Raw genomic sequence first — 11,159 nt, 5'->3', positions numbered from 1 at the left:
ATGGCAGCTTCCATCAGGCTGCTCGTCTGGAGGGTGATCCGTCATTCTCACAGAAACATTACCGTCCCCGGTGGCGGCGGGTTAGGTCGGTCAAGTCGCTGTTCGGGACTTTCAGCTTGTCGTTGTTTCAGTGATGGTGCCGCCGACAGAAGTACGCATTTTGGCTTCGAAACTGTCCCGGAGGCAGAGAAGGCAAAGAGAGGCAAGTTCCAGAAATGCCGTACTCGGGATACATTCCATTCATTTTTCTACCAAGCTTCGTTCAAAAATCTGCTAATTTAATGCTGGCTTGGCTATCGATTCGGTAAATGTACAAATCTTGAAGCACACGTAACCTGCCCTCGGCAGTAATGACTTATTGTGGTGGTGGAAGAAGACCACCAGTTCCCAAAGTTAAAACTGTACTGAAATAAGTGCTGTTTTTGTGGATTGGGTGCTAGCCGAATTGCAGGGTAACGTGAATTGACGTTTGCCGATAAGCTAGGCAACAATGAACTGCAATAATACATGGTGGCTACTGTTCAGAATAGTTACAGTCTAACCTGAATTTGCTGTTTACCATTGTGAGATTAACATAGGATATTTGCTGAATGTGCAGAAACTTGTCTTTGTCTTGTGCATGCAGAGACACGCCTCCGTGCCATGTCCTTCAACTGGTGCTGTTACAGCATAGGGTTCCATGGAGACATAATAATAGATTTTATACTTCATATATAGTATGTCCAAGATAAAGACACTGCCATGATTTTGTTGCACACATAGATATTAATCACCATTATTATTATTATTATTTTTTTTTAGAATGTAGCCTAAAAATACAAAAATCTAATAAAACAGGGAAACACATCCAGAATATCATGTTATTTTATCATTGGAACCTGTTCAGCTGGTGTTATCAGATTTCCCTGTGTGTGTGTATGTGGGGGGGGGGGGGGTGTCATAATAAATAAAGACACACAGACCTGAGTTTCTGAGCAGTGTTTAGCAGATATTAGGTGGGCTTGGGTTGTGGTTATTGGAAGGAAAAATCCATCCAGTATTAGGAATTTTCATTAGCGTAGCTCCAGTTAACACATCCCAAACACATCACAGCTGGATTTGATCTTGGTTGACACCTCTCCTTAAACAACTTCTAATGAGACAGATATGCGCTTCCTCTCTCTCTCTCTCTCTCTCTCTCTCATTCTCTCTCTCAAACTTACAACTACAGTATCGTCATTCTTTCACATGGGGTTAGATGTTAATGAGTTCTTAGTGTTTCTCTTCTCTCTCTCGGCTTGTTCAGTGTACAAAGTCTTTGAGAGCGTGGCCCAGAATTATGACGTGATGAACGACGCCATGAGTCTGGGGGTCCACAGACTGTGGAAGGACCAGCTGCTGCACGCCATGCGCCCGCAGCCCGGCGCACGCCTCCTGGATGTGGCCGGAGGAACAGGTAGAGGCTTTGTGTTGGTTTGGGTTTCAGGGTGGGCATCTTGTCTCATGCCCTCTGCATCGCAAAAACGTCTGTTTGAACTTTGTGGGTTTGAGGTTTTTCTTTCATTTGAAATAACACAGGTGAGGTGTCTGTTGTTTTTATAACTGTTATTTATCCTGGGAAAGTTGACTGATCATTGACTGATCATGCTGATCGTGCTCTTTTTCAGCAGTACCCTGCTTCAGTTTCATACATTTCTACAAATCCACACCTTTTGGAGTTTTATTCTGAAAACATTTCTTGGAGGCAGAGTTGCTCTGGAGGCAGAAATATTCTCATTGGATTGAGCTAAACCTCAATGGCCCGAGCCAAAGAACCATAGCTTTTTTTTGCTAAGTAACATTAAATTGAAGCCCAGTGAAAAAGACAAGAGGAAAGAGAGGAGGAAGCTAATATGAAGCCTAGCCCTCTGCTACTAACTCATAACATGTAATTCAGTCGTACGTACTAAGTTATCTAGGTTAGCTAGTTAGCCTAGCTCAGTGGTTCTCAAAGTGGGGTCCGGGGTTCCAGGGGGTCCCCAGCAAAAAGGGGGGTTATTTATTTTCACTATAATTCCATCCATAAGTAACACAATGACAGAATGTATGACTATTCATGGGTTTCATACACTTTCAGTAATAAAAAAGCTAAAATCTTATCAGATAGGGGACCCTCGGACAAAACCTCCGTGGATGGGGGTCCATGGTCTAATTTGTGTCAGTTTAGTGGTCCTCGATGTGAAAAAGTTTGAGAACCACTGGCCTAGCTGACCTTCCAAGTTTCAAACTAGCCAGCTTTTAGCTATCAAGGGTTAGGGTTAAGCTAGCTGCTGAACTTCCAACATGGTCATGAACAAATTAAAAACTAAGTCATTGCCATTATACATTTTTTTTCATATTTTGTAACAATTCTAGTTTGCCAGATAGCTAACCTGCACTCTGAAAAACCATTGTTATTTGTTTTACCTTTATTTCTTTAATTTAATTATTTCTGGCCACAGAGCAGCTCTTCCTGAGAAATAAAACTCCAGTCTACCACTTGGGGTTTAGGTTCCCTATTCAACAGTGCCTTTGGCTGCTAGACAGACATGATTCTTTGTGTTTGCAATACAGTACTATAATTCCATGGCAAAGCTTCATATTTCATTTTTGTTTTTGTTACATCTTACATTCGCTACCAATAGTTCCTGTCATGCCAAAACCTCATACCTATAGACGGTTTTAACTTGACAACAAAAACATTCTAAATTGAACCCCCGCTCACTTCCTGTTGCAGTGTTTGCTATGGACATAAAAGAAAAAAAATCATTCAAGTTCAGGACTGACCATTCCGTGAAAACCGTCTATACAGCTGAGCGGCGAAAACAAAAGTAACGATGTTGAGTGAGTATTTCTGCAGTTTGCCAAATGCTGAGAAAAAGGAAGTGCTGTGGGGTTGCGCTCTGGTGAAAACCGTCTATACCGTGTGTGTGTTTTGTCTGTGGTTATCCTCGCTTGCAGGTGACATCGCCTTCCGTTTCCTGGACTACATTAGCTCCCAGCAGGCGCGGCAGCAGCGGCGGGCGGTGCGCTCCATGCAGACGGCATCGTGGAAGGACATTTCCCACAGCTACTCGACAGAGGACGAGGCTGAGCCACAGGAGTCCCACGCCGTGGTCTGCGACATCAACAAGGAGATGCTGAAAGTGGGCAAGCGGAAAGCCCAAAGCATGGGCATCACCACCGGTAAGCCGTCAGCAGCCAACCTCAGTTTCTGTGCTCTGATCTTTTCGTTGCAAGTGCATGAAGATTGCGCAAAACCCCATGGCACCTGAAATTTGAAAATTATACAGTTCATGAAATTCAGATGCTAATAGAAAGCTTCTATCATTTAATTAGCTCCTTAAGCGGCAGTTATAGTCTCCTTGTTTGCGGGGGTCCGCTGGGCTCTGCATGATGTACATTTCATTATCAGAGGGGTCATTTGCCCCTATAGTGCACTGCAGGCATCAGATACCAAATACCAACAGCACAGAACCAGCAGTATTTTGGGGAAAGGTGTCTATATGTAGGCAGGCTGGCACAAGGGTGTATGCTTTACAAGTACCCACATTCATTTTCTATGATCCCGAGTTTACTTGGCTTTTGGCTCGTACTTATATTTCAATTATTTAAGATATTTTTGTGGATGCCAATTTCTATGACTCATGCATATTTGTGTTAGGCCTGTCCTGGGTGGCGGGGGATGCAGAGGAGCTTCCTTTTGATGATGACCAGTTTGATGTCTATACCATCGCCTTCGGCATTCGCAATGTCACCCGTATGGATCAGGTAATAGACAAGACCATTACTGATTTACTCTAATATCCCCTATATGGATCAGGTAATAGACAAGACCATTACCGATTTACTCTAATATCCCCTATATGGATCAGGTAATAGACAAGACCATTACTGATTTACTCTAATATCCCCTATATGGATCAGGTAATAGACAAGACCATTACTGATTTACTCTAATATATGGATCAGGTAATAGACAAGACCATTACTGATTTACTCTAATGTCACCTATATGGGTCAGGTAATAGACAAGACCATTACTGATTTACTCTAATATCACCTATATCGATCAGGTAATAGACAAGACCATTACTGATTTACTCTAATGTCACCTGTATGGATCAGGTAATAGACAAGACCATTACTGATTTACTCTAATGTCACCTGTATGGATCAGGTAATAGACAAGACCATTACTGATTTACTCTAATGTCACCTGTATGGATCAGGTAATAGACAAGACCATTACTGATTTACTCTAATATATAGATCAGGTAATAGACAAGACCATTACTGATTTACTCTAATATCACCTGTATGGATCAGGTAATAGACAAGACCATTACTGATTTACTCTAATATCACCTGGATCAGGTAATAGACAAGACCATTACTCATTTACTCTAATATCACCTATATGGATCAGGTAATAGACAAGACCATTACTGATTTACTCTAATATATAGATCAGGTAATAGACAAGACCATTACTGATTTACTCTAATATCACCTGTATGGATCAGGTAATAGACAAGACCATTACTGATTTACTCTAATATCACCTGGATCAGGTAATAGACAAGACCATTACTGATTTACTCTAATATCACCTTTATGGATCAGGTAATAGACAAGACCATTACTGATTTACTCTAATATATAGATCAGGTAATAGACAAGACCATTACTGATTTACTCTAATATCACCTATATGGATCAGGTAATAGTCAAGACCATTACTGATTTACCGTAATGCAGAAATGATCCCTGTAATGATGACGGGCCTTGGAGCCTGTAAGTAGAACAGTGTGTCCGTCCCTCAGCAGGACACTGAGCCTACCTGCTCCATAGCCACCATTCCTGTCTAACCCTGTACTGTGATCCATCTGATGCAAATAGGGATGAGACAATATATCACACTACAAAAATGTGACAATATGTACAGGGCGGCAGAAAAATGAATTATGATATTAGCTCCATTTTATTCTGCTGTAGCAATCACAAAAGAGACGGCTTGCTCAACACAATTTCACAAGCTCTCCATCCAATCTATATTATTTTGTCTTTGGAATGACATTTTCAAATTGAGAGAGAGAGTCAGTTTATTTACCATCTGCAGTAGAAACTACATTGTTATCGGGGCAACATTGGAATTGTGGTTTATACATTCTAGCAAGCCAATGCCATCGCTAGAAAGATGTGTCTCAAGGGGCGTTCACACCGAGATATTTATTTTTCGCTCTGTCGCTCAAGTCAACCCTTTGGAATCGCTCTGTCGCTCTGTTTAAATCGCTCATCAACAGGCACACGAAATGACGGACATGTGGGGGATATAACGTTACGCAATGTCATGCTGTTTGTCCACTACGAGCCACCGTCATTGTTTACAAGCTAAGCCTATCAGCGTGCTCCTAATGCGAGCTGCATACCGGTAGTACAGACTTCACTTCATGTCAGCTGTCAGCCTGTCAATGCGGTTTGTTGCCACACAATAAACCAGCGGTTTCTTCCAAGCCAGAGTGATCCTTGACTCGCTCTCACACAGCAGCCAATCAGCATTGAACAGCGAGCGACTGATGCCAGCGTATTTTCGCTCGAGTTGGAATATTTCATCTTGAGCGACGAGCGTATTTTCTCCCTGTCGCTCTGTCTCTGCCGCTCGGACGCCCAGCGATTATTCTCCCAGGCGAATATACGCTCATTCGCTCGTTTGCATTGACTTTGTATGTAAACTCGACGCCAGCAACAAACTTTAATAGGTCGGTGTGAACGCCCCTTCAGAAATAAACATCATTCTGCACAGTCATACTTTGTTGTAATTGGACATTGATTTATTACATTGTCCCACATGGTTGTATTGAATCATAAAGCCCATATTGGGTATCAAATTGTATCGTAAGCAGATCATCCCCTCCCTAAAATACATATATAATATATACTGTTACTGTATGTCTTTGTCAGAGGAATATGCAAAGAATCACATTTCTAATGACACTACTTACAGTATGTCCAACATGGTGATTTAAAATGCTTTAAAATGCCCTCACTTTTTGATGGCACATTTCCATCTCATGCTTATTATTGTGTTTTGTCTAGGCACTGCAAGAGGCTCTGCGGGTGCTGAAGCCCGGGGGCAGGTTCATGTGCTTGGAGTTCAGCAAAGTGACGAACCCTGCGTTGGCTAGGTGAGGGAGGAGGGAGCCTGCTCATCGTGGGTGGATGACTTGGTGTAATCCTGCGATCCAAACATTTCACTTTGAGCAAAAACTCACTACAGACTCTGTCGCTGTCATTATGCGACAACACATCATAGCAGGCTTGTCTTTGCTCCGGGAGGCTGTTGTGTTCTCAGATAGATTTGGTAGCCCCCCCCCCCTTCACACACACACACCTTATGGAACTTGCACGACTGGCACCACTACCCAAGTTGTTCAAATGAACACAGTTTTTCAGTTTCACCTTATGCTAAGAGCCATGATTATCATTTTATAATAATAATAATAATAATAATAATAATAATAATAATAATAATAATAATAATAAACTTTGTTTGTATAGCACCTTTCATAACATAGAATATAGCTCAAAGTGCTTTACAGTCAAACCCAAGTAAAAAAAAATAACGTGTTTTTGTTAAAGTTGCTAGGGATTTTGAGGTCGGGGTTGGTGAGGTTCCCACGACTTTCTAAGTGGGAACTCCCAGTTCAGGTGATCAGTTCAGGTCACAGCCTAGGTGTTGTTCCAAGTTCCCAGTGCAAATGGAATGTGGAAATATACTACTGTCTTGAAATTAATGTGGTAATGATTTGATACAGTATTAAAATACCTTTTTTGACTGTATCAATAAATGATATCCCATCCCATCCCTCAGGCTTTATGATGCATACAGTTTCCAGTTAATCCCTGTGTTGGGGGAGGTGATTGCTGGGGACTGGAAGTCCTACCAGTACCTGGTAGAGAGCATCCGCAAGTTCCCTGACCAGGTGACAATCTTTTCTTTTCTTTCTCTCTCTCATTTTAGGGATCTTATTGTTATTCATTTTTTACCATTTTCCACCTCGTTGTTTCTGCCGTTTAGAATAAGTTATCCAATACATTTGTGTTTTAGTAGCTTGCCATTTTCTTTTCTTCAGGGGAGATGTTTTTTATTAGGCTTTTTCCCCTTTTACTTCACCCCCATAGTTTTATGTTTTATCCCCCCTCCCTCAACATATGTTTCTATCACTGTGCAGTTCATAGGTTTTCTGTATCTTTGAGCTAGTTACATTTTTGTGAATTGTAATGACCTGATGTCGAATCACAGTGTGACATTTTGTTTGTAGTGACTCAGTTTAGCCGTGTCTGTCATTTGCTATTCTCCCGTTGTGTGCAGGAAGAGTTTAAAGGTATGATCGAGGACGCCGGCTTCTTCTGTGTACAGTACTACAACCTGACTGGAGGGGTGGTGGCTCTTCACTCTGGCTTCAAGCTGTGAGACGCACGTCCACACTGGCTTTGCACTGATGGGCTCGCGGCCTCTTTGACTGTCTGCAGTGCATAGCTCCAAACACAGAGCACGGACCCCATGTTGAAATGGAGCTCCTCTCTGCAGATCCCATTGCACAATGGCAGGACATCCCAGACATCATAGAACTTGGTGTATTTGCTAATTGTATTTATTTTTCTGTGTGTGTGTGTGTGTCTCTCTCCAGTGATCACTATGAGAACTTTCAAAGAATTCCAAAGAAATACTTTATCTGACAGTCTCAGTTCTCTGTGCTAACAATTGCATAAATCACTTCTTCTCACAGTAAAGTGGTCATTTTCTGAACTTGTCAGACTGTTCTATTATTTGCCTTTACTCACATCATCATATCCACATTACTGATGATTATTGGTCAAAACTCTGTCAATATTTTGTCTATATCCCTCAAATATAGTGGCAATATTGATATTACACTTCTAATTAATTGGAGATATTAAAGTGTTAAAATAAATTTTCTTCAATAAATATACTGCAAAGGAGGGCTCCCACAGCAGGTTTTGACCCCTGGCCTACCAGAACACAGACGACTGCACTGACCACACAGGCAAGCCCACAGACCTACCTGTCTGTTGGATTGTTTCTGATTGGCTGTTGAATGAAGTAATCTTCTTGCAGTACATAAAATTGCCAAAGTGTGCCAACTGTCTGTGATTTTGGTCACGTTTTTTTCCCACATTGAGATTTGTGATGATTTTGATCAGTAATGTCACAATGTCTGACATCAGTGATGAAGTGGTTTATCTCTATGGGATATACATGAGATAGACAGTGTGTTTATCTCTATGGGATATAGATGTGATAGATTTATTTCTATGGGATATACATGAGATAGACAGTGTGTTTATCTCTATGGGATATAGTTGTGATAGAGTTAGACACTGTTTATCTCTATGGGATATAGTTGTGATAGAGATTTATTTCTATGGGATATAGATGTGATAGAGATAGACAGTGTGTTTATCTCTATGGGATATAGATGTGATAGAGATAGACCGTGTGTTTATCTCTATGTGATATAGATGTGATAGAGATAGACAGTGTGTTTATCTCTATGTGATATAGATGTGATAGAGATAGACAGTGTGTTTATCTCTATGGGATATAGATGTGATAGAGATAGACAGTGTGTTTATCTCTATGTGATATAGATGTGATAGAGATAGACAGTGTGTTTATCTCTATGGGATATAGATGTGATAGAGATAGACAGTGTGTTTATCTCTATGGGATATAGATATGATAGAGATAGACAGTGTGTTTATCTCTATGGGATATAGATGTGATAGAGATAGACAGTGTGTTTATCTCTATGGGATATAGATGTGATAGAGATAGACAGTGTGTTTATCTCTATGGGATATAGATGTGATAGAGATAGACAGTGTGTTTATCTCTATGTGATATAGATGTGATAGAGATAGACAGTGTGTTTATCTCTATGGGATATAGATGTGATAGAGATAGACAGTGTGTTTATCTCTATGTGATATAGATGTGATAGAGATAGACAGTGTGTTTATCTCTATGGGATATAGATGTGATAGAGATAGACAGTGTGTTTATCTCTATGGGATATAGATGTGATAGAGATAGACAGTGTGTTTATCTCTATGGGATATAGATGTGATAGAGATAGACAGTGTGTTTATCTCTATGGGATATAGATGTGATAGAGATAGACAGTGTGTTTATCTCTATGGGATATAGATGTGATAGAGATATACAGTGTGTTTATCTCTATGGGATATAGATGTGATAGAGATAGACAGTGTGTTTATCTCTATGGGATATAGATGTGATAGAGATAGACAGTGTGTTTATCTCTATGGGATATAGATGTGATAGAGATAGACAGTGTGTTTATCTCTATGGGATATAGATGTGATAGATTTATCTCTATGGGATATAGATGTGATAGAGTGTGTTTATCTCTATGGGATATAGATTTGATAGATTTATCTCTATGGGATATAGATGTGATAGAGATAGACAGTATGTTTATCTCTATGGGATATAGATGTGATAGAGATGTATCTCTATGGGATATAGATGTGATAGAGATGTATCTCTATGGGATATAGATGTGATAGAGATGTATCTCTATGGGATATAGATATGATGGAGATAGACAGTGTGTTTATCTCTATGGGATATAGATATGATAGAGATAGACAGTGTGTTTATCTCTATGGGATATAGATGTGATAGAGACAGTATGTTTATCTCTATGGGATATAGATGTGATAGAGATGTATCTATGGGATATAGATGTGATAGAGATGTATCTATGGGATATAGATGTGATAGAGATGTATCTATGGGATATAGATGTGATAGAGATAGACACTGTTTAGCTCTATGGGATATAGATGTGATAGATTTATCTCTGGGATATGGATGTGATATAGACAGTGTTGATCTCTATGGGATATGGATGGTATAGAGATAAACAATCTCTATGGGATATAGATGCGATAGAGATAAACACAATTTATCTCTATGGGCCAGACTCCAAAGCACGGCCTGAACCGTGACACTGACACATGATCATATTTGCCTAAAGTTAGCCTCATAACTGATACTTTCGTTTCTCTCATATCAGAGTCTCTAAAACAATCTCAATAAGACTGGATCTATCTCAGTTTCTAAATTCAAAGCTACTGCAATCATTTGGACCTTGATTTTATCTTATTGTTTTATGGCTAATGGTAACAGAATCCATGGCCATTTTTCCATGTGTTTGCACATTGTGTTTGCAAATTGTTCCAATTTGTAAGATTCCTCCACAGAATATTATTTCTACAAATGAGCTAGAAAACAAGTCTGTTGTTTCGCAAGCACACTAATATTAGTACTACTACAGTACTAACTATTACTGCAACTAACATTAGCTAATTAAATAGAAAGGAAGACACCACAACATGACTTACTTGAATAAAACTGTATATTTTACAGATCTTTGTACATTTTAATTACAAAACTGTATGGTACTAAAGTTTTAAAATCAGTTTTTTGGTCAGAGGATTTAATCGTCTTGTGTGCAATTACCATGTATATACAAAGTCTCATGTTAGTGATTTTTCTCAAAATGAAAAGCAACCAAATAACTCCAAAACGTTCATACACTCTGAACATAAGACATGGCTTAAAGATAAATATATTAGTAAATAAATATTCAGAGAACATATTTCCATTTATGAAATGTGTTGCTATACAGGTACAGAAATATACACAGATTGATTTCTAGCCTTTCTTTTTAAACATTTGTAATGGTAATGACGGAAAATAATTATATTCTTAAAAAATTAAAAAATATTAATTTTTGTACACATTTTAATCTTAAGTGCTAGAAACAATAACCAAAAAAAATAATTAAATAGTGACTCAAGTACCCCAAAATGTTATATTTGCAGTAGGTACACATCTATGCAAAAGGCAAGATTAGATTCTCACTTGATTACAGCACTGGGTTAACTTATAAATAGGGTTATTTCAGAAGGTTTGCCTCTGTGAAGAGAATGGGTATATTTCATAGAAACAGTATAAAAACAAGTCTGCAGGACAAACAGAAAGGCATGAATGACAAGCATTGATATTGCGAGTATGTATTATGGTATGATATGATTCAAACATA

At 39.3% G+C, this 11,159-nt stretch overlaps 1 protein-coding gene across 1 annotated transcript; it reads left to right on the top strand.

The window, feature by feature from the left end:
- On the top strand, nucleotides 1-7,675 carry coq5 (coenzyme Q5, methyltransferase; the record flags this gene model as incomplete). Its single annotated transcript, XM_083644406.1, has 7 exons — nucleotides 1-202; nucleotides 1,286-1,435; nucleotides 2,959-3,183; nucleotides 3,662-3,768; nucleotides 6,097-6,185; nucleotides 6,872-6,983; nucleotides 7,373-7,675. The coding sequence occupies 7 exons, from the start codon at nucleotides 1-3 to the stop codon at nucleotides 7,472-7,474; spliced, it is 987 nt and encodes a 328-aa protein (XP_083500532.1). The 3' UTR covers nucleotides 7,475-7,675.
- Between the last annotated feature and the right edge of the window lie 3,484 nt (nucleotides 7,676-11,159).

Source organism: Poromitra crassiceps (genome assembly GCF_964638095.1).
Source record: "Poromitra crassiceps genome assembly, chromosome: 10".
Classification (NCBI taxonomy): domain Eukaryota; kingdom Metazoa; phylum Chordata; class Actinopteri; order Beryciformes; family Melamphaidae; genus Poromitra; species Poromitra crassiceps.
Note: the sequence above shows the minus strand (reverse complement) of the source record. Positions and strands in the feature narration are given on the sequence as shown.